General features: G+C 36.8%; 1 protein-coding gene across 1 annotated transcript in view; it reads right to left on the bottom strand.

Annotated features, from left to right (window-relative positions):
* Positions 1 to 12,101: 12,101 nt before the first annotated feature.
* The window catches only part of Cpsf6 (cleavage and polyadenylation specific factor 6), a 33,706-nt gene continuing 20,080 nt past the window's right edge, over positions 12,102 to 25,727 (bottom strand). Inside the window, exons 8-9 of the mRNA XM_029542027.1 lie at positions 23,415 to 23,659; positions 12,102 to 16,961 (exon numbers count right to left, since the gene is read on the bottom strand). Of these exons, the coding sequence (XP_029397887.1) occupies positions 23,418 to 23,659 (242 nt within the window). The 3' untranslated portion in view covers positions 12,102 to 16,961; positions 23,415 to 23,417. The remainder of the gene's footprint in view (positions 16,962 to 23,414; positions 23,660 to 25,727) is intronic.

The following is a 25,727-nucleotide window of genomic DNA, read 5'->3' as shown; positions in this document are numbered from 1 at the left end:
CAAACTTCTGAAATCCAAGGTCATTTAAATTCTTAAATTTTTGTTTGTTTGTTTGCCTCTAACATCAAAAGTACTTACTTGGCCCACTCAGAGTTGTTTCTATAGACTATAAGTAAATATCCTGTTGTAACATCTGCCTCTGAGTATACTTCATCTTCAGCAATTCCCACTCTACCGTAAGTCAGCCTCACACAGATGGTTTCTATCTGTCCATATTGTTTCCTGTATCTACTTACTAATGCACTGAGCCTGTGCTGTCCTACTTAGTGCAGGTCATGGTACCTGGCTAAACGAGTCCTGCCTTGTCTCGAGCTTCTCAGTACTCGTCTGCCTCAACTCCCACGTAAAGTTCCGAGTCAGACTGACACTTACACTGTAACAAAATCCCTTTGGATTTTAATTCAACTAACTTAGGAGAAATTGTAGTACAATACTATCTCTTCCTAATTAAGCAGGTACATTGATTTTCATTCATCTTACTGTCTTCCAATAAGTTTAACACTTCCAGCTAAAAGGACTTCACATTTTACATTAGCTACATTGGTTTCTAAATTGATTCTGTACATTGAGCTTGCTCAATTTTTGATTCTAGTAGTTCACATTGTGTATTTGCAAATGATTCCTAAAATAATTCCTTTCATATTCTCCCTTGACTTCAAGATCTACATCTTCATTTCTTAAAATGAGGAGACCAAATGGGTTTTGATGCTCATATACAATAGCACCAAGTGGTCAGTATATATAGTTACCACTTCTTTCCAGACAGCCCAGTATGTTAGTCTTTATCTCGTTTCTCAGACAGCACAATGCCTTCTTTCAACGTACATTCATTTCATTGCACATGCTTTACTTTTGTCACTGGGAGAAGTATCTCATTTCCTGGTCCAAGAAGACTATACACTTTCTCCTAGGGCTAAGAGCAAACTCATCTCCCGTGTGCACTGAGTCCAGACTCTTACATTTTATCCAGAACTTAGGACAGCATACAGTTATTTAAAAACCAAAACCTTAAAATGAGAACTTATATTATGGGTCTCTGCTACTTTGGGGTTCTTCTTCCCACCCTTTATCCCACCCATACCATGTCACCCCCATCACTAGATAAGAGAGAAAGGACAGAGGGGAGAGAGATTCCTGAATCTAATTTCTCTTTTCTTGTTTCTCCTTTGCTACGCTGTGGGTCCTTCTTTTTCCCACCCTTTACCCCGCCCCCATTTCACAACCTATCACTTGTCCATGGGTAAACTTCTTACTGTAACTGGGGAAATTCGGTGTTTGTTATAAAATAGCTATTGGAGTTTATGGCCCTTTGCCCTGAGGGATAGAGAAAGAAGGGTAGCAGGGAAAGAGATCCCTGGACCTAATTCCTTTCCCTTTGATTCTTCTTTGAGCAAGACTACTAACAAACTGCAACCAACCCTGCTGAATGACCACCAACCGCCAAACCTGCCTATCTGGGCCCTAGCATTCACACACCCTCTGAAAAGTTCCCAGGATTCCAAATTTCATACAATCACACCAACTATGTGGAACTGACAACCCCATCTCTGCTAGAGCACAAGACAAACCAGTCTGCTGCTGTGGTCAGTGTGAAGCAGCTCCATATCCCAAGACCTGGAACTAAAACAAAAAACATTATACTTCTATCTTTAAAGAAACTAAAATTCCAGAATTCTCCCATCACTTTCCCCATTAATTAAGCTGGGTATAGTGGCAAATTATAAACAGACATTTTCAATGAAATAAGAGCTTTCTGGGTCAGTGGCCAAGATTTTAAAGGGACCTCTCTTGTTCTTTCTACTGGAGTGGCTTTACCTTTGATGTTGGGAAACAGTAGCAGCTGAGCAACCCTGTCACCTGTGTTAATGCATCTCTTTTGACATAGACCATAATTGTATTACTTCTTTGAAACCTTCATCTGTAATTCCTAGATGCACAGTGAATCCACCCCTCCCCTAGATCATCCCTACTGTCCCTGAGGGCAAAGAACCATAAACTCCAATAGCTATTTCTTAACACTGAATTTCCCAATAAAGATGTCTACCCATGGACAAATCTGGAGCCATGATGATGCCTGCACTTGCTGATCTGCGTGTCACTCCTCGGCTCAAATGGCTTGTACTTTTTGCTGCAGGTACTTGCCCTAAGCCCCCAGGGCCATTTCCTGGTGAAACTGTATATGGTAATGAAATGGACATGAAATGATAATTAATAGTAAGAAATTACCTTGAATATCTCTTTTGGACTACACTCACTGGTCCACTGGAAATCTTTGCAACATCGCCTGCATAACCCTGGAAGTGTAGGCCTTCGTTTGGATTATATTTAGAAAAACCATTGCTCTTTAGAGATCCCTTGTTCACAGTTCTGTTGCAAGTGACTGTATTTCCCACAATGGAAGCACTGGACTTTTTTATATTGGAGACTTCTAACTATGGCTTGACATAATATATTCACACGACACATGTAAGGACCAATATTGGTCGTATATTTTATCCACTCATCTGTAGGCACTGTTTGTGCCTTTAATGGTCTAATAACTTTTTTACATTCGGTATCTGCATTCTCATACACCAAGGTTTCTATCAACCCCTGCACTGCAACAGGGTCTGATGCAGCTTGGTTCACAGGGAAACTTATCTTTGTATAACATTAGTGAAGACTTCTTAAGAGCCTTGTATCATCTTTGTAAACAAGGTGGACCTGTGCCAGGCTCCTCAACTTTGTCCCAAGCTCTGAAAGCTGCTAAGTGACATTTTTCTATAGAAGCATCATCAAAGTGATGCTGTTCTGTTCTATCACAGTGCCATCCTTCACCCAGCAACTGGTCTTTGACTATATTCATTCTCCTCACTCCTTTGCTGTTCAATATTTGCAGCTTCTTCTGTCCACCATATTAACCACTGCAACAGCAGACCACCCTCTAGTACTGCTATTACCAGTCCCTTCAAGTCTTAGGGAATAATTTTGAGTAACCCAGTTATTTAGAATTTGTTCCACATAAGGTGAGTGTATCCATATGAAACCATGACTTCTTTAAAATGACTTTAGATTTCATTTATTTATTTATTTATTTGGGTTTTTTTTTCAAGACAGGGTTTCTCTGTATAGCCCTGGCGGTCCTGGAACTCACTGTGTAGACCAGGCTGGCCTTGAACTCAAAAAATCTGCCTGCCTCTGCCTCCCAAGTGCTGGTATTAAAGGCGTGCGCCACCATGCCCAGCTAGATCTATCATTTCTATAGGACACTATCCTGTCTTGTCATAAATTTGTTCCACACCATTAAAAAAAAAATACTGGGAAAGTTGAGAGTGATCTCCTAACCCCAGGGTGCCCGCTCCCCACTCCCACTCTGGCAGCACAGCTGGTTCCACCAGACTGTCCTCCAGCCTTTCAGCTTCTCTTCCCCACTCTGACCCGCAGCCCTGCAGCAATTCCTTTCCTCTTGCCTCCAGCAGGGAACTCCCACTCTTGCTCAGTCACCAGGACAGAGCCCCACTGCTCTCTCTTCTGGTGCACCCGCCTCCCAGGAGCTTCCACCCCTCAGTCCCCTCTCCAGTTAGCGAGCCCTTTTGTTTTCCCACTCAGCCACTTTTAGCTTCTCAGGCCCCTACATGTCCACCTCCAATTTTTCCAACTGCTCAGCAATTTTTCTAATCTATGTCTTTTTAAACAGAATATACAAAGAAAAAGAAAAAAATGAACAAAAAAACAAAAACAAACCAAAATACCAGAAACGCCCCCCCCGAACCAAAGTGTGGTTATATCCCAGTGGTAGTGGCTACAATCAACTTTTTTTCTTTGTCGTCTGCCATTTCCTCTATGAAATTTGAAATCAAATTTCCCACTTTTTCTTATCAAGTCCCACATTTGGCTTCCACTTGTAGCTGGACTTAGCTACTTTGTGAGTTTCCCCATTTTACCCTACCTGGCAGTTTCCCCCCAACACTAGGTAGGAAAGGGATAGCCCCTAACTCTAATCTCCTTTTGTTTCTTTTTTAAAAGCAGGACTAGTAACAAACTGCAGCCAACTCCCCTGAACCACCATCAACCACCAACCCCAGCTCTTGGGACCCCATCCTCTGAAAAGTTCCCCAAACTCCAAACATCAGACAAGCCTAGACCTACGCCTGGCAAACCTACGCCTTTGCGAAAGCCCCAGACAAACCTCAGCTGCCATGGTCAGTGTGAAGCAGCCCATATCCCTACACCAGGATTAAAACAAAACCACATTCTTTTATTTCTGGGCTTTGTCTGTTTTTGCTTTTTTTTTTTTTTTTTTTTAAGATTTATTTATTATATGTCGTGAGCCACCATATGGTTGCTGGGATTTAAACTCAGAACCTTCAGAAGAGCAGTCAGTGCTCTTAGCTGCTGAGCCATCTCGCCAGCCCTGTTTTTGCTTTTTGAGAGTGTTTCACTGTGTAACAAGCCCTGGCTGTCCTGGACTCACTTTGTAGACCAGGCTGGCCACAAAATCACAGAGATCTGCCTACTTCTGCCTCCTGAATGCTGGGATTAAAAGCATGTGCCACTATGCTGGGATATTTATGGGTTTCTTTTTGTTTTGTTTTAGAAAATCCAGAATTCCCATTATAAACTTGTACAATGGCTCAGTGGTTAAAGCACTTGCTCCGCTACCCCAACCCTGGACTAAGCCCAGCTCAATGTTCTGAGTTCAATCCCAGAGATCTCTACATTTAGGAGAGAACCAATTCCTTCACACTGTTTTCTGACCACCACAGGAGCCATGGCCCCTAATGATTAAACGTTACAGCGCGTATCTTCTAGTATTAAGTGACAGCCCGGAGTGTTGCTCAGCAGTAGGGTACTTACTTGCCTACTACCTGCAAGGCCCTGGGTTTGAGCCCCAGAATAACAAAATGGACAAAATATCCAAGTACGGTCAAATGTATTCTCTATGGCTATAATGTACTTAACATCAAGCTAGTATTTTAGAGAACTTCGTGTATATTGGATAAATTTAGAAAATATCTTCAGTAAGACAAGAACCCCAACAACTTCACCAAGAGTGTCACCTCATGACTGTGAGTACATGCCTTTTATTGAGGCTATAGGTTTTAAAAGAATTTTTAGTAATTTCTAGGCTCTCAGTACATGAGTCTGTCCCTTTCATGGTCATATAATTTAAGTTCTATAGTAGGTGTTTTCCTTATTGATTTAACAAAATATCTGAGCAAAACTACTAAATGTTTGTTTTAGTTTAGTAAGAGGGGATTCCAAGATGGTGGGGCAGGCATGAAGGGGAGAGGATGAAGCAGTCAGGAATAACTGAGTGCCAGCAGCAGACACCAGCTCATTTTCCTTAGACCCTAGCTCATGAAGTGGTGCCACCCAAAAGGACAGTACTCCCCTCGGTCATCCCTTACAGATGTGCCAGAGGCTCACCTTCCAGGTGTGTCCTGCCAAGTGTTCATTATCACAGGCTCTCAACAGGTCTCACTGTACAGCCCCAGCTGTCCTGGAAATCACTATGTAGACCACACAGGTCTGGAACACAGATTTGGGTGATGAGATTAAAGGTGTCCACACCATGCCCAGCAGATCCTGAATCTCTACTGAAAGGTTTTCCCAATGAAAAATATTATTATGAATTTATTACCCTTTACACAATTTACAAAATGTATGCAAACCTATCACTAGGTGGCAGTATACTACTAACAAATCAGTAAAAGATGACTAGGTTAAAACTCAATTGGTAGTGCTTGCCTAATACTGTAAGGCCATATACTCGATCTGTAATGTTACAAAGCAAAACTACCATAAAAAAACAAAAAAAGTATATTAAAAAATTAATCATCAGATTAATTTAATGTGTTCAAACTCTCAACTGTTCACTTTCTTTTATTAATGTATAATTTACTTTTATGTAAATTATACATTAATAAAATGTATAATTTTATTAATTATACCTGTATGTTTATCTGTGTAAAGTGTCAGATGCCCTGGAACTGGAGTTATAGATAGGCGTGAACTGCCATGTGGGTCCTGGGAATTGAACCCTGGTCCTCTGGAAGAACACCTAGCCAGGACTCTTAATTCCAAAGCCATCTCTCCAGCTTCAACTGTTCATTTTCTTAATCAAATATTTGAAGAAATTATTCATAGAAGAGATCTGCACTAAAATAAAAAAATACTACAGTGACTCCTGCTAGTAACAAAAATAGAACCAACCCAAATACCCAGTGATAAGAACTTGTTTAAATTATAGTATATATATGAATTTAAGTACCAGACGGGCATTATAGGCAATCTAAAAACAAGTTGGCTCAGGTCTATAATTCTCACAGTTAGGAGGTAGAAGCCTGTTTCTGAGTTCAAAAGCAGCCTGAATGAGACCCTATCTGAAGAACAACAACCCAAACAAGGCCAGGCATGGTGGCACATCCCTTTAGCTCCAACACTCAGGAGGCAGAGACAGGTGGGATCTTTGTAAATTTGAGTCCAGCCTGGTCTACAAAAATTGCAAGATGTTACACAGAGAAACCCTGTTTCAAAAACACCAAACAAACAAACAAACAAAAATAGAAAAAACCTGCAGTGTATATTCAGATACTTGGTAATTGTGATTGAATGCAGAACTCAGTTCCCAGGCCCACTGGTGTTAATGTTGCTATAGACCACTTTCTATACTGAGTTTTTAGACCTTTAATGAGGAAATGTTATAAAGCTGACTTATTCAACACAGCATTCAAAAACGTATGGTCCAAGTTCTATGTTTTAGACTGTTTGTTTCTACTTTAACATGCCATCAGAACTTTTCTTTGATCTCCACCATATTATGCAAAGCAACAGAAAGTGAGTACAAACAACTTGCTTTCCTGGAACTTCCTCTGTATACTTGTCTTGCCTCTAGCCTCAAACTCAGGGGATCTGCCTGTCTCTGACCGAACCCACCCCCACCCCACCCCTGCGTGCCCAATGCCCCAACTTCAATCTTATTTACATTTTGTTCAGACCTGGTCTCACTATGTGGCTTGGGCTGTCCTGGAACTCACCACATACTCCAGGCTGGCCTTGAGCACATATCAATGCAGACCAGGCTGACCAGTGAAGCACTTGTCTAGCGTGTCCAGGGCCCTAGGTTTAATTCCCTACATGTAAGAAGGCCTGTGACTGAGACCAAAAGGGCAACTGAGTCCTCTGACCTTGTTATATCTTTACTTGCTAAACCCTATTTTGACTGGTGAGGATAAATTTGAAACAGTTGTATAGATAGATACCCACAATACTACAGGCATCACACTGTTATGTACCGTACAAAGATTCAAAGGGAGGAACATGCTGATTGTCTGGGAGGCGGGGGGAGAAGGCAGGAATAGGCTAAGCACAGAGGGAAAGAGATAAATTAGATCAACTGGTCTGAGAAAGGAGGACCCAGAAATCAGTAAGTTCCTAAGTACTATAGCTTTCAGTAAAGAAACAGGGAGCAAGCCATTGCAAGATTCTGATACTGCTATAAAGAGACTGTATGTGGCCCCGAGTATTCACTGATGGGAGATATCCCAATATACTGCCTATAAAATGTGATGGATCAAGGGGAGTGCTAAGTTCTAGGACACAGCATCTAAAATGTAACTGAGAAGGGATGTGCCAATTGTCAGTGTTCAGCCTCAGCGTGTTAAGTTTGAGATTCCTATTGTTAAGTGGCTTTTGCCACTAAGCAAAAAGGCTTGGGAAGATTGAATGAGAAACTGACAGCAGGATGTGGGGGTGCACACCTTTAATTCCAGCACTTGGGAAACAGTTCTCTGAGTTCAAGGCCAGCCTGGTCAAGGTCCACGGACAAAGTAGGGAGACTAAACTCCCTTGGGAGTACTTAAAAATAATGACAGACACACTCTAAAGTTCTTAAAAAATAATGTGAATTTACATTTCAGTTATGACAGCTCAGGTTGGGCCGATTGAGGATGCCATGTTCTGTACTTAGCATGTATGTGAGCAAGGGGAATAACTGGAAGGCAACTACATCACTGTATTCTCCTCAGAACCAGCTCAATAAGATGGCCTACGAACTGTAGTTTCTATGTGCAGATATACACCCTACATTTCTAAGGCATGTGAACTCTATACAGAGCTTGTTTACTCATAGGCTAACCTGAGATCTGCGCTGGCACCCACCAGTAAATTCACACAGCTGCTAGATGAACATCGTAACTTCTTCTAAGTCAGCTGTTTCCCAGATGAGATGCTTCAATGTGGAATACAAGGTCAAATCTTCTACACTCTAAATCTGTATAAGCTTTAATGTATAGTTTATTATTTATGTGTATAAATAATAACCTTTCCAGCTCCTTCCTCAAGTTTTATACCCATCTATCTTCCTTGGTGTCTGGCAGATAATCACAAAGGTAACACCTGTGTACATACGTGCAAGTGTTCACGGAGGTAACACCTGTGCACATACGTGCAAGTGTTCACAGAGGTTACAATACTACCACATGTGAATGCTGAGGATTGAGCTTGGATGCCTGCCCAATAACGTACACTCTTCACCACTAAGCCAATTCTTCTGTCCCTGCATATTTATGTGACACTTAAGAAAATGAAATATTACTTGAACTGCTTGCTATGCACTGACTTAAGTACAAAGCATCCCACAAAATCTATATTAATAGAAATTCATGACTTGAGGAAGTGAACATTTATAAACATATTCCTAATTAGAGTTCAATTATCAATATAACTTAAAAATTGTTGACAGTGGAGCTTAGCATGATAGGGATGGACAAGTAACTGTAAATTGGGAATCCCGGGAGCATTTTTTAGCTTCCATTGTGCCCATCAGAGCTTCCTCTGTAAAGTCTACCATAAAGTGTGCCGAACAAATGAAAGGCTAAAAAGTACAAACCCCATTCGCTAACACACACGCTCAGACGGGGAGCGAATGGCTAAGCTGTAAGGTTGTGGCTAGGCTGAAAAGCTGCCAACTGCAAAGTCAGGATGACAGCAACAGCCTTAGTCCACAGCTTTATCTACCTCCCCCTGGGAAATACAAGCATGTAAATGAACTGCCACAAATAAAATGGAGCCTAAAACTCAATACCCGCCAAGCCTTGATAATTACTTCGCCTAAATATAAACCACACCCACACAAAATATTCGCAATTTCTACTTCAAAGTAGGTAGATCACTAAATACGAATATCATAAACTTTCTATCACCTAATACAAACCTATAAGCTTTTATGTATTTATTCTCCTTTGAAAGTAATTTTTCTGTTTCCACCCAAAAAAGTAGTACTTCATACTACTGATCTCAATGAGTAGCTTGTTTGCTTCCTCAAACAAAAGTATGACTAGGGCTGGTGAGATGGCTCAGCAGATAAGAGCACCCGACTGCTCTTCCAAAGGTGCAGTGTTCAAATCCCAGCAACCACATGGTGGCTCACAACCATCCTTAATGAGATCTGACTCCCTCTTCTGGATTGTCTGAAGATAGCTACAGTGTACTTACATATAATAAAAAAAATTTTTTTTTAAAGTATGACTATAGCAACTGGTCTCCTTACACTCCTTTCACCACTGGTCCAAGTTCTTACCAAATTTAGTTTTATCCCCATTTTAACTGTAACTAAAGATTACTTAACCCCAGTTCTCAACTTTAAAATCATATGACTACACAATTATATAATGGGCAGCACAAATACTAAATGTGCATCCTTAAGTGTCTTCTAATGGGCTCCACTGGCCCCGCCACAGCACTATACAAGCTCTTCATTTCTCCCTGCGCCACCTCCTTTGCTTTTTCTGTCTTCCTTGTTCTCTGTCTCCTGATTAAGTTGTAAACTTCACTGTCCTACCTACCTCGCCTCTCCCAACTGAATCTGTAAAGATGCTTTGAAATGCTAACTGAATTGTGGCCCTTCATACACACTAGTCACTCCCTGGGCGACTTAGGTAATTTTTCAGCTTACACGGAATTTGGGAGGTGCGTGCGACTGTGCCTGTGTACAGACGGCAATCCGAAGGAGTTCTCTTAAACCACAAAACCTCAATCGCATGTTGACATGTTCTTCAATACCTGCTCCAGGCAAACAAGCATTCTTTAAATTTCTACCTACCAAACTGAATCCTCCGGCCAACAGGCCTGTTTTCTCTCTCCAAAAGGAGGTGCTTCCATCTTTACCAGGCCTCACTCTTCAGGCTTCAGTGTAATGTTCAGGAAACAAGCTAAAGCTCTCTATAACTTAGTGTAGAGACTTTCCTCCCACTAAATGTAGGGTCTAACTGGGTAAACACACTAGCTACAAAAGTCTGACGGCATGATTACTAAAGCCCAAGTCAAAAACAATACAGTGGCACACATTTTAAATCTCAGCACTGATAGTGAGATTTGAAGTCCAGATAGGAGATCCCCCCAACTGATCACAAGCCTGCTTAGTCTGGGGGATGCCACTATGGCAGAAACAAGGGGATGCATCTAAAAGTGGAAAGCAAGAGCTAACCCTGTATGTTGTACTCTGATCTGACAGGCAAGTACCTGCATGACAACAGACACATAAATAGGGCTAACTGGTAACTTACTAGCCTCAAACTAGATTCCTTCCACTTCCAGGTGCTGGCAATTAGAGGCACACAGTACCACAGCCAACTGACTCTATGGACTTTTGAAACTATTTATCTTTCACCCTGCATACCCGATCAGAATCAATGTGCATACACAAATTCCTAAGCACTGTTAATGAAACGATAAAGTTGAAAAGGCCCACAAAGTAGCTATTTTTTATGATCATGGTTAGGAAACCCAAGTAGGAAGACTAGGAAATCAGCTTAAATGCTTTAGCAGAAATGGCTCTGTCTGGGTTGCAGTAGAGTGCTTGACTATCACGCAGGAGGCCTTGGGTTTCAGTCCCTCGCACTGCCGAGAATGGGAACCTGCACCAGGACTGTTATGACAGCACTTCAACATAGTGGGAGGATCCCGAATTCAATGTCATCCTCAGCTATGCCCTAAGTTTGAGGCAATCCAGGCTGTGGCAGATTCCCTTTTGCAGTCTGATGTATTCTTGTAAGATATTCCCACTAACTTTACAGTTACATAAAGGCTATAGGTACAGAGCCTCAAATTATTCCAAAGAATGCAACTTTAAAGTGCATAAAGATAGTTGGAGAGATGGCTCAGCAGCTAAGAGCACTGACCGCTCTTCCAGAGGTCTAGAGTCCAGTCTATTCCCAGCAACCACGTGGTTGCTCAAAACCACCTTTAAAGGGATCCAATGCCCTCTTCTGGTATACCAGAAGGCAGGCAGCTACAGTACACTCATGTATAAAGTAAATATTTTTTTTTAAAAAATGCATAAACAAGAAACCTAACAATGCTACACTGAAGGTAACATGCATTATTTCAATCTAAACTATTTAGCCTGTTACTGAGAAGAAATCAGTATTTGCATGTAAGAATTTGTTTAGAACTTCAATTATTGTAGATCACATATTTTTCTTTTTTAGCACTCTCATATACCCAAAACTGGCCTGAATCTCATCAGATGAGGATAGATCTGAACTTCTGATCCCAGTGATAGAGTGTGTGCCCTACTGCAGCAGGTCTTATATGGTGCTGTGTATCAAACCCAGACTTTCAGCATTGTATGCAAGTACTCTACACCAACTGAGTTTTATCTCCAGCCCCGATGGATCAAATATTTGAAGAACTAATCTGATATTTAAAAGTATGTCCTATAATGTTCCCAGGCTAACTGGTAACTATTGCTATGATCCAAATGTTTTTAATTCTAAAGGATTAGTGAGGTTGATAATCTCAAGATGAGGTGATTATAATTCTAGCCAGATGTCTAAGCAAGTAAAGATAATGCCACCTAACCCTTCAAGTTGTCCTCCCACCTCCACACTTGGACCATGGCTGGCACACACATGTATACATGCACACACATAGATTGAATTTAAACTTATAAAATATGCCATGAGAAAATATCCACTCTAAGAATTGTTGTCTCACACAAAACAGAAATGAAAGGCTAATCTCTGTTAATATTAAATTTCCCCAATAGTTATTTTACAAGGTTAAATGAAATAGTTAAGCCAAAATTATAAGCCAAACAAAAAGAACAAACTGCAAAGTATTACCAAAACTTTGTTTTTATTTTCAATACAAGATAAATACCATGCTTGTTACTAGCGCAGTTTTAGGCCAACAATGGCCATATAGAAAACTNCTGAACAGTCACCTAAACGCTAAAGAAAGAAAAGACAAAGTAAACATTAAACAAAATTGCAAGTACAAACATTTTAATAAAATGGGAATGAGCCTTTTGAAGGAAGCTAATATGGAAGTCTAGTATTCATGGACATTAAAAGAATGCCTATTGAATGGAATCTCACCTTACCTTTTGCACAGAAATCTTATGAAGTCACCACATTCAATAGCTAAAATCTCAAGACTTTCTTTGGCCTTCTGATATCAGACAACTTATTTACAAAAGGTGATTATTCAATGACTCATCAGTACTGTAATATGATACAATTTTTTCTTGTTAAGGGTTTTCCATAAAAAATTGTAAAACAACTTTTTAAGGCTGTGCAGGGCTGTAAACTACTTTGCTAATATACCATGGGATGCAAAGGAAGGAATAATAGACCTTTTCTTAAGGCTAAAGTCATGTGTTTTAGTTGCAGTCCTCAAAATACATTATGATTCACATCAAAGAATCATTTCCCATTAAATACCACCTGAGTACTACAATTTCTGAAGTAAAAAATAAACAAACATGAATTGATCACTGTATTTTAAAATAGTTTGTATACAGAAATGCTGAGAAGTGTTACGCAGTAACAGTGTGGCAAAAAATAACTTTCAAAAATGAAGTATTTTTACGAAAATGAAGGGTATATCCAATTATGAAATGATTGTAATTTACTCCCATGGTGTAGTTTTAGGGTACTCCCTCTCTGATATGAAAAACTGCTCGTAGTATTTACTATCCACGAATACCATTCAAGACCTGTGTGACTTCATTAAATGTTACCTAATATTTTAAATGCCCCCGATACAGCATAATTAATGTAGCAGAAATTCTTTAAAAACATGGAAATCTGCCTATATGTAACCAAGATTTCATACACCCCATATAAAAACCACAGTAGCTGTATACTCAGTGAAATCCAACCACCTGGAACTTTAAAGAAACACTGGGCTAAAACAAGCCTAAAGCAATCTGAACACAATACAATGGCCTGAATATTTAGAATATTCATAAATTCATATTGCTTCTTTCTAATGCCAAGAAAGAAGAGTGTAAGAACTTCCTCCCAGAAGCCTAGACGCTTAATACATTTTCTATTTTGACTTATAATGAAACTAATTCTAAATCTTGATTTAAATAAAATCTAAATTTTAAAAAAAATCTCACATTATGAACACAGAAAACACCACATATAAGGCCACATCTCAAGAAATTCATAATTTTTGGTTGAATGTTTATTTAAAAATTAGTCTAAGGCTTCTAGGAGTCAAGTTGCTAAAAATAAATACACCAGTGTTTAAACTGAATATTAATGTTAACACATACACTATAAGAACATAAAAATAGAATGCTTTGCTACAAAAACCCTACTTAATAAATTTTAGCACAAAAAAAAGTCTAGTATGTACAATGAAAAAGCGTGCATTTAGTAAGTACATACAACTGGGGGAAACATTTACAGAGGGCTATGGGATGCAAATGTAGTTCATGAATAAAATTTAAAAATCAGTTTATTTGTGCAATAGCAAGAATCTCAATACTGAATTCTCAGTGAAGAATCAGAGCATAAACTTCCTCTTAAAATAACTGAGGCTGAATCCTAAAACGCAATATTGGGGCCACCTTGCAAATACAGATACTGCAAAACCACTTGGGTAGCAAAACTGTAGTGTCACAAGCACTCCAGTCAAAGAGTCTTGCAGTAGCATCTCGTATGAAACAGAATGTACTCAGGCTATTGGCACATTTCAATGCAGGGAAAGAGAAAAGTCTTACCCTTTAAAAAATTTCCCCCCTTTACTATAAAATATTATACAACATTCATGAAAACTTCCATGTTTATTTTTAGAACTGACTTTAAACTAGTAAAAACTAAAGCAACAAGTCTCCATAGGAGAATCAAATTAAAATAATACCTTAAGCTACATGCTATTTGTAAATTCCAAATTGTAGTTAACTGCTTAAGATTATAGTTAAGGAGACACGAAATGGTCTAACATGATCGATAGCTACGGCAAGTCACTCAGAATCTTGCTCATCTTGCTGATGAAAACTGACAAAACATAAACACATGTAAATTTACACTGAAAGAATTCCTTTCTATAAATGTATTTCCTTTCCCTCAAAGCAGTATATTCAATTCAAAGTGCCACTCCAGGAGAAATACCATGTGGAATCTCACTACTAGCTGCAAGGAATGTGACTGCACAGCACTGAGCAATGCTAGGACTCAAGATAAACTCAAGCTTGCTGTCACTGCCGCTATATATGAACTACACGTGTTTAAAACTCTCCCTGGCTCCTTTTTTCTGCTCTCTGACTTCTCTGTCTGTCTCTCTTTCTCTTTCTCTCTCTCTTTTATTTTATTTATTTATTTATTTTTTTTTTTTTTTGGTGTCTTTGTAAAATTTCGTCTCTTTGGATTGCTTTTACACATTAAAAACCAGTTTTCAAATGAAACTGGCTCCTAGACAACAGAAGGGCTTTGACAAATAAAACAAGGTTTGTAATGTTTACTTTTACTGCTATACATTCATTCATGTGTTATCAGGTAGGAGACACTGCAAAATTAGACAAACCAAAGTTATTTTATTTCTTCCTAACAACACTTAAAATAATGGACTAGCAGCAGCAAGCAACGCTAATACACTATCTGCATCCAAAGTCGCTTATGAATAAAGTAAGCCAAGCAAGAAGGGTGACAAAGAGCAACGAAAGGGTTCCAACTGATTTTTAAAAAAAGAAAAAATTAAAAGGTAATAAAGAATTAAAAGTAGTACAAAATCTCCAGTTTCATTTCAAGTATATGTATTTTTTGATTCCATTTTTAAAATGTTCAGAGAAAATTCTATCTATGGACATTGTACTTACCTTTTAATCTCACTATTAACTAATCTCCCTTGTAAACACATGTATGTCCAAACAGCTTCACATTAGGGTATTGTAATTGAACTATTAAAAAAAGCTAAGAAATGACAAAAACTTACAAGACCTATATACAAAACAAGAAAATAGATTTTGATACAACTCCCAAATTAAAAGGTAATTGCATTTCAACAAGATTAAACACTTAAGAAAAATCATTTCTGAGAGCTAACAACAGTTGTGGTAAACACTAATGATCCCTTCCAAAAAAAAAAAAAAAAAAAAAAATCACTCTGCTCACAAGATGTTTTAAAATGAACTGGCAGTGGTATGGATATTTCTGAATATTTTAAAAGCAGAGAAGATAAATCTGAAGAAGAAAAGTACAAATCTCTCAAGTTGCACATTATCTCAACCTATGGTACACACCTTAAGCGTTGCTCTTAAATTTAGGTAAACTTTAAAGGTCAATGCATACTATCCAAAGATCTCAAATAGGTAATAAGATCTTTAAAACATTTATCACAAATTAGCTTAAGGGCTTTACCTAAACTTCTTTAGTAAGATTTTTGCCTTCCTATAAAAATAGGCAATCAAATTGACAGTCTGTTTCTGCTATTTTTGCATAATACATGCTAGCCAGGTGCTTTTAATACAACCTTTTATTAAGGCTGGATCTTTAAAAAAAAAAAGAAAGAAAGAAAGAAAAAAATCAACTGATTAACTCTAATCAAGCATAAATCAACAAGGTTACAGGAATACACACATAATTCCTTGAGCCATGAAGACAGCGTAACTCTTAATTTTTCATTATTCACACTGAATACAGCCCAAGGTTAATAAGCATCACACCCTTCAGAAATCTGAATCAAGTACAATACTAGGGCTTTCTTTACTTATCTTGCTGTATAGCCATAATTACACTGCCTATGGCACCATCAGCATGAAACAGTAAATTACTGCATGAAACCAGAATTATCAAAATCTATCTTAAATGCTAGCAGTATATCTGGGTTGTAATTAAGCTGCACTACTGTAGCAAATACATGAGTTTTTACCAAAAATGTTACAACCTTCAATTTTTTGACCCCCTAACACATTGACTGGATTTCTCTGTCAAATTTCAGTTTTTACACGTTTACATACCATTCAGCAAAATCACAAGCTAACTAGGTAAAAACAGCTAGAAAAGCAGGATATAGAAATATTAAATACCCATGTAATCACCTATGCTAATATCAAAATCAAGGGCAATAGACACTTAATTAGTCATGTTTAATTCACTGAACGCAAGATTAGATTGATGCATATCCAAACACGCTATTGCAATGCTTTTTTAAAGGACAGTAAAAATGTTGTCATAGTAACATTATCTTTAGATATTGCTGAACACAAGACTTTCCCTGAGGTGTAAACATCAAATAACTTGAACAGCTTTACACATCAGCCCCATTAAACAGTTTATTACAACACTACATCTAGTGTAATCAAATTGGTGCTGTTTACAGACATTATCATATGAACATTTTAACAAGAACAAACTACTATAAAAACAAGCATTTACTTGACTTTTTCCAATTGCTTGCACATTATAATGGCCAAATATATATAACCAGTAATAAAGTTGCAAAAGCTATTAACTTTTTAAATCACACAGGTTTCCTTCAAATAAAACAGTTAAGCAACATAAAAAATAAAAGTAGAGCTACTGGTTACCATTTATGCAGATTTGCTTTATTCAGATCTATTCCTGTTCAGTTTATCCATGAATCCTTACAGGTTCAGTTCAATCACAAGAAGCAAACTGCTGGACAAGCGTCACTTTTCCCCCGTGAAGACTGTTTTGTCTTGGAAGGTGTTCCTCTTCCTTCAGCTGTAATGTGTCAAAATTTGTGATGTAGATTTTGCTATTCCCCAGAATACACAAAAAAAATGTTGGCTTAGCTATACATACACATGTCGTGCAACTATTCACTGTTAGGGATTCTAGCACAAAATAAAAAGTAATTCAAACAGTAGCTGCTTGCATGGTGGAGAAATGCTCCCAAGTTTACAAATTCAAAGTAAGAAATTCTCATATTTCATTTTTTTCACATATTACTTCCATTGAAATTCAGTGATTCTCATATGAAGACCACTGTTTTATGTAAAATATAATTTTGAAAAGAATAAAATTACAGTAACAAAAGAAAATACACAGCTACTGTTTCTGTGATGATGAGAACAACCGTTAAGTCATTGTCTAAAATATGCACACTACAAAATAAATGGGAAAATGCTTGGATTTGAATGTAGATATTTTTCATTCATCCACATTATCAATATATTTAACAAATGCTGAACTGAATATAAAATGCAATGAAATTTACAAATTAACTATTTGACAGCATACATGAACTTCTGCCAATTTGTTATAAACCAATGGAGTTGCATGTTACAAAATTTAAAAATACCTCAGTATAGTCATTGACTATGACATCCACATACAAATCTTTAGACACAATACAAATTTGAGACGTTACTTTCATTCTATTTCACCTATATCCACTAACCAAACACAAACTAATGAGAATCTACAAGGATAAATTTCATTGAAAACTTACAAAAAGGGAGGGGAGCCAACAATAAATTGATACTATAGGCTCAGGAATACACATTTATATAAATTTCAAGTAAATGCCCAAGAAAAGAAAATAATTTTAAAAAATGATCACTTTTATATTAAATATTTAAAATAGAAATAAATACTGAAGGGTATTTTAATATTTTTTCAAAAGCACATAACATTTACTGGCATTCTGTCATAAAAATAATTTTGAAAGATCCTTTGCTTTATAATTAGGAAGAATTTTTGTAACAACTATGAATTCTGTATTTATTTCTCTATTGGGAGAATCTTAAAAGAGTTTCAGTATGTATATACATATTCATCCTCCCTAATAAAACCTTAAACCTTACAAGTACAAAAGGAAAAATCTTTCTCAACTGCATATTTTAAGAGTCATGAAAACTATTTATAGTAAATCACCTTTTGTACCTTCTCTTTCACGATATGCTAATAGGCTTATACAGAGGACTTATCAGAAGAAGTCTACAATGTTAGTTTTCAAATGTTTTAGTTTTACAGGTTACAATTCTGGTAGTTCTCTGTTTTCTGGGACTGAGGCTAAAGACTGAATGCAGTCCTCCACACCACACAAAGCCCAGGACCTACACTAACACTTCCAGCACTAGTGAGATTTAAAATCAGTAAAATCATTAGAGAGAGATAAGGCAGGTGTTTTAATCTACCAAAAAAAAAAAAAAAGACTGTGGAAAATTTATAAATCCTACTGAGAAAGAAATGCTATCTACCCTAATATTTTGTTGTGTTGTAAAGGATGAAGAACAAGTTACTGAGAGAAAAATTACTTAGAGTCACAGTATAGGGGAATTTAAAAAAAACAAAAAAACAAAAAAAACCTCAATCTTTCAAAAAACCATAGGATATATATTACCATGACCCCAATGGAAATTTATTACTTGTATACAGGCCATCCTGCTTATGAGGTCGTAAAGCACACGTTTATGCAGAACCAATGCACTCATCTTTTGCTTCATTATAGTTATTTACTAATTGATAAATCTTCAAATTTTACCATACAGACATAAAATTTTGGGAATAGTTTAGAAACTTTCATTTCTACTTCTAAACACTTTACATAAACACAAATTTTACAATCTCAAACGGAAGCAAAATTTGAAGGCAATACAACCCATTTCCAATAATCCAATTCCATATTATAGATTTAAATGTCTAAGTAGACATCTACATAAACAAAGATACCAAAAAGCTTAAAGGTAACAAATACATTTGATGCCCACATGTTCAAAATTGCATTTGATCAAATCTATAATGGCAAAGCCACACAATGACTTGTTTTACCTGTCAACTATTAAAAGTCACCTATGTAAACAGTTGTTAAATCAACTAGAGAAGGAAACTAGCCTGAAAGTCTGCAAGCTACAGCAGGCAGTAAAATTTCAATAGACTAAATGCCTACACTTTGAGATAATGCGCTATCAAACAGCTATGAACAACTCAAATTGAGTGTTTAATTATATATGCAATCTTGGTATTATTTGTATTTTAAAACACACAGAAACTAATCTTTTAAGAAAAACACTTGAATATCTATTTGATGAAAAGAAATTCTCATAGGTTTTTATGTTGAGTGTTTGTTCTTACTTCTGAAACACGGTTTTAGTATAGAGATCTGGCTAGTATGAAACTCCACATGTAAACCAGGCTGGCCTAGAGCTCACAAGCATCCTCCTGCATCAGTCTCTTTAGGTATTAAGGTCACATGTGTGCACTATCACACCCAGCTCTTACAGGTTTTCATATTAATGAGCTGAATTAAAAAAGGATCCTCACATAATTTTAGAAATGCAGTACTTTTAAGTTAATAAAATCTACCCTTCTACATCTGAAAATTTTTCCTTAATGAGGAATGGGGATGAGGGAGGACAGAAGAATCTAAACATATTAACTCTCCCTGAGTTTCTACATTTATTGACTAGAACACAGTACATATGAAAACAATTCCATTTACTACTGATGTTCACAAAAAGCTTGTAGCTACTGAGTTGATACTCTGCTGTTTTTCTCTGAACATCATACTTACCCCTTCCAACTAAGTCATTTTATTACTGTACAAAATATACAATGAAGTATTCTATGCAATTGACTACACAGAAATAAACTGCATCACAAAAAAAAGAAAATGAAAGAAAAAAAGTTTTGTGCCAAAGAAAGTCACTAAAAAATATGGACATTTCAAAATAAGCTGGTTGTAATTTAGAATTTACCCACTGTCAAGAGTTAGAACTTGCTAACTACAGAACACAAAAGCATAAATTTACAGAACATGAATGTCATTCTTCTCTTATTGGTTAGTAGGTTTGCTTTAAACAATGCTAACTGAATTCATTTTTAAAACATTATGTATTAAAAACAATCCAAGATACAAACTAAACAATGGCAAAAATATCACACTGGAATGAAGGTGAAAGAGCAAGTGATTCACATTGGCACTGGATTTTTTTTTTTAAGACAGAGAACATCAATTATTTTAAACAAAACTATATTCTTAAACCACGGTGAGCAAAACGCACTATACATCCATCCAAAAGGCCGCTCTCTACCCTCTCTTGTCACTTCAAGTAAAACAGTGGATAGTCAGATTTTACACATACTAAAAATATGAGGAATCAGAAAAGAAATGAGAGCCAGCATAACGAGATGAAGCGGACAGTTGAGATCAATGGAGAACCACAAGCAAACACAGCTGGGAATGCTAGGCTGGTCACACATGTCATCTAAGACTTGTAACAGAAATTCTGAGAGCTTGTTAACAGTTATCTATCATTCACCAGGCAATGAAGAATTTAATTTTCACAAAAGCCTCAACATAACACTCCTAACAAGATGAAACACGTTAATATAAAAGAAATGATTTTCTTTGGTTTTTTTCCCAAATTAACACAAGCTATAATAATCTGGATAAAAAACACAAAGCATTCTAAACCCTGCTCAGTAATTAAATCCAAGTTCATGACATTTATGCCAGAAGTAATCACACGGCCACATACTTATGGTTATATAACCCAGATTCCAAACACAGTACTTAGGGGAAAAAAAGTAATCATTTGAGAACATGAGAATCTCATAAATTAGGAGAAGCCTGAATAAAAGTGCCTTAAAAAAGAATTTGCTTCCCTTAATCTCCGGGACACAGAACTCGGTTGTTAACACACACTGGTGGGTGGGGCTATGCTAAACAATGAGAGCAATACAACCAAGCAAAGGAGCTCCCCTACAACTGGACAGTAACATTATTTCTTTGAGAACAAACCTTACAGCTTTTATTTTGCTCAGAGTGGTCTGAGAATAGAGGCAAAAATTACAGAATATGAAGCACAATCCATTTATACATGGAAATTTACAAAGCTGTTATTTTTCTCATTGAACTATTATTACCTATTTGGACTCAGATATGGAAAACTTTTAAAGAAACTAATACATTTTTCAAATGAGAATGCAATTAACATTACTCAACAGTTCAAACACAAAGAAACTTAGGATGGGAAAGACATTAACAGCTGTCAACATCGCAATTCCAGAACCTGCCTGAAGCACCATCATCACTGACAGCGTAGTACATTAGTGACTTATACAGAGACTGACATTTACCTTTAATTTAAAATTTACAAGGAAGTTCAAAAGGACTCATATTTTAAAACTTCTAAAGAGGTCAACAGACCTTATAATGATAATAAAATTTGCAGATAGGTTTGCACTCAAATATATGCATTTAAGCCCACCCCCACATCTACTTCACAATAAATACCATTTGGTATAGCAAAAGTACAATAGGAAAACATATTCTGGTTTTTCTTTCCCCTACTATAAAGGCTTTTGTAAAATTTTGCTTGGATGAAGGCACATAACAATATTACAACTCAATTCTGATTAATGTACAAACAAAACATGGGATTTAGGGAATGGTACATCACTGATTGCAAAAAACTGCATAACAGGAAACTGTAGTTAATGTCTGAGTGACATGGAACTCAAAATGATATATTAAGATGATTACTCTTTGACTGGAGTATAAATTCAAAGTATGTAAAGTTAACAATGCATACTTGGTTTACTGGATTAATTTTATGAAGACCTGTAAAAAGAACTGCTAATTAAGGCTACATATGAACTGGCTTAGAGGTCATTTGATGGACACATTGAATTACTGAAAATGTATCCAATTTCACTATCATCTCTTTGGTAGCTATATAATAAATAAACAAACAAACAAAAAATACCACTTGTAAAATCAATACCTTATCAAAACAGATAATTAGACATTTCAAGTAATAACTTGATACCAAGCTACCTTAAGGGATTTTTACTAGGAATAAAAAGCTTCATTTAAAATTTAGGTTAGATTTATATGATACAACATCCAATGTTTATATCCAAACAGTACCAACTTTAGTAATTTCAAAACTAAGACAAATGTTTTAAGAATTAAAATTTTAGAATAATATATAACTAGTAAAAGTGTTTTGATAAATATTCAAGATGTAAGACAAAGTATTAAAATGGGCTTCCTCACTTCAAACTGTTACGAAACTTGTATTTCATAAAAATTACATTTTTTTTCTTTTTTAAAAAGGGATCGTGTTTGTGTCTATGTGTATGTGTGTATGTGATGATTAAAGACACTGCTAGTCACAGAATTACATATATGATAAAGCCAATTACAATTTAAATATTAACAATTTTCTGACTGGATCTTCAGTAAATTTCTGTAAAATATTTACTTATAAGTATACTTATAAAGGATTTTTTAAGTCTACTTTAACTCACATATGGAGCAAAGGTGTATACAGTATTGATAACCTGCCACATTCAAAAGATTCACAGTGCTCTGTCCCCACTCTTCATGAGTAAACAGTGTTCACAAATATAAAATGAAACTACATGTAAAAATGAAGCATAAACAGACGACTCATCCTACTTTATGAAAAATGTACACAAGAAAAATTTAAAGTACAGGAAAAAAAAGACAATGATTATGGCTTATGAATGAAACATCAAAGAAAATTATTTCCAAGTGTTTATAACTTGGGATGTATGGCTTGGCACAGTTTTAAGTTCCTAGATATGAACCCTAAACCCACTTTATGCCTTCTTTGCAAATTAAAGATAGTGTTCCTTTAAAAATAAAATCAAATGCTAACAATTCTCATCTAAAAAGTCATTTTTAAAAGGGAAAAAAAAATCTTCTTTCACTGCTGAAAAACATTTTTTTGTATTATAACCTATTATAGTATTAGATCTTCTTTAAAAGTTTCAGGGACAAATAGAATTAATTCTAGGAAGAAGAATAAATTATTTTTAAAAATCCAAGCACATAAATATTTTATAAATATTTTAAAATCACATGCAAACAGTGTATGTGATTATAAGAATCCCAATTTTCAAATTTTAGAAGTACACAATGAGTCCTCTTGATTATATTTTTCTTGCTTTAAGACTATAAACAATCTGAAATCTAAGTCACAAATAACTCATGAATACAATATTCAAAGGGGAAAAGGTCAAAATTTTTTACCTGTGATGGCTTACCTGTTTTCAGATGCTTCCCGAAGATTAAATCAGAACAAGTACTTGGACCACTTAAAATGTAGGTATGTTTACTGTATAAACAACAGCCTTGGAGTTATAATTGCTGTTAATACCACACACATACTAAATAAAATAATAAAAAGGAGTGCCCACCTTCTAACGATGACGGTATTCTCGCTCTCGGTCACGCTCTCGGTCACGGTCCCGATCCCGATCCCGGTGTCTCTCTCGTTCTCTGCTTCTCTCTCTGTAATAATCATCATGGCGATCCCTACTCCGAGATTTATGTCGCCGACTCTTTTCCCGTGATCTACTATGGTCCCGTTCTCTTGATCGTTCACGTCTTCTAAAAGAAATTACTGGATTAATGCTGTCCGTTAACTGTAAAGCTTCAAAAGATATTTAATACAGTTGTCTCTCCTTTATCACTAGTTTTATGTTCTATGGTTTCAGCAACAACCCACCAGTAGAAAAATATTAATGTAAAATTTCAGAAATAAAACAATCTTATGCCATTCTGATTAGGGTACGAGGAGAGGCAGCTCCTAATGAATGAATTCTGAGTGAATGTATTGTTGCCATGGCCCTGTGGGAACTCCAAGGCCCTACCTAACTGAACCCCATGGAACACTGGCAAAGAGGATTCCCATACAGAGTGTTTATGAAGAAAAAATATCAGTGTGCAGAAAGAATGAAAAAGGCAACTCCCTCTGGGAGGTTTTTCCGACAGCAACTGGTACCTAGACTAGCTGGCCGCACCCATCCATGAAGTTCCAGGCTGCAGCAGCAGCAAAACCCTGATTCTGTCTGTATCTAAGTATGTCTGTCCTTTCTTCATCCCTTGTAGCCCCTAGTCATGTATCCAGGACCTGAACCACTGAGCCAATCGTCACGATGAAATACTTCTGTCATCTTGCTCTTTCCTGCCTGCATTGTGAGCCATCCCTCTGCCCATATCACCCACACTGAATGTTATTTGCCCATTAACTATTCAGAAGTCTTAAGTATCATGGCAGTGCAGTGCTCATGCTTAAATAATTCCTGGATTATAATAGCACTAAAGTAAGAGAGTAGTGATGCTTACAATTTGAACATTGTTCCTTTAAATGAAAAGAAAAGAAAAAAAGAAAAAAAAAGGCATGTTGAAATTGCTAAGGTTTACAATAAGAACCCATGAAACAATGAAGAAAAAATAAGTTTATGCAAATTTTGCCATCACATCTTAAAAGCCCAAAAATCATAGTCAAACCATATAATTTCATTAGTTTAAATAAGAATTTATTTAAGGGCTGGTGAGATGGCTCAGTGGGTAAGAGCACCTGACTGCTCTTCCGAAGGTCCAGAGTTCAAATCCCAGCAACCACATGGTGGCTCACAACCATCTGTAACAAGATCTGACGCCCTCTTCTGGAGTGTCTGAAGGCAGCTACAGTGTACATACATATAGTAAATAAATAAATCTTAAAAAAAAAAAAAAGAAAAGAATTTAAATATTAAGTGCTAAGCTGCTGCTGCTTCTTTTTGTTTGCTTGTTTTTGTTTTTGTTTTTGTTTTTTTGAGACAGGGTTTNTCTGTGTAGCCCTGGCTGCCCTGGAACTCACTCTGTAGACCAGGCTGGCCTCAAATTCATAAATCCACTTGCCTCTGCCTCCCGAGAGCTAGGATTAAAGGCATGTGCCACCACGCCTGGCAAGTTCTAAGCTTCTTAATCAAGCTAGATGTTCCCACAATGAAGACATTGCATGATATAATCTCTAGTTAGAACAATTTTGTTCAGAGATACTTAACACTGAACCAAAACGGTACTAACAAAGTAAAACCTGTGTCCAGTGTGAAGTCCTTACTCTTAATTAAGATATTACCTCCAGGAAAAGCATACTAAGGGCAGACAGAAGAGCATCATGTGGGAAACTGGAGAGATAGCTCAAGGGTTATAAACACTGGCTGCTCTGCCATAGAATTCAGGTTCAATTCTCAGTACCCATATAGTGGCTCATACCCACCTCTAACTTTAGTTCTGGGGAACCCAAGGCACTTTTCTAGCTTTTTTGTGGGTACCAAGCATGGGTGGTTTATAGCCAGAAATGCAGGCAAAACATCCACACATATGAAATCAAAATAGTGAAAGTATAGTTGTGTAGGAATGGATAGCCGGGCTGATCCCTCTCTAAGTTCAAGGCTAGCCTCATCTACATAGTGAGACCCTGTCTCAAAAGAGGTATTATCCTGTAAAGATTAACCATTTACCTCACAAAATATATAAAATTTCAAAACTGGTAAAAATGCTTTTAAAATGTAACCTTTAAAAAACAGTATCTAAAGCCGGGCGTGGTGGCACACGCCTTTAATCCCAGCACTCGGGAGGCAGAGGCAGGCAGATTTCTGAGTTTGAGTCCAGCCTGGTCTACAAACTGAGTTCCAGGACAGCCAGGGCTATACAGAGAAACCTTGTCTTGAAAAAAAAAA

This window comes from Mus pahari, chromosome 9 (genome assembly GCF_900095145.1).
Source record: "Mus pahari chromosome 9, PAHARI_EIJ_v1.1, whole genome shotgun sequence".
Lineage (NCBI taxonomy): Eukaryota > Metazoa > Chordata > Mammalia > Rodentia > Muridae > Mus > Mus pahari.
The sequence above is the reverse complement of the archived record's forward strand: the minus strand, read 5'-3'. Positions and strand labels throughout refer to the sequence as shown.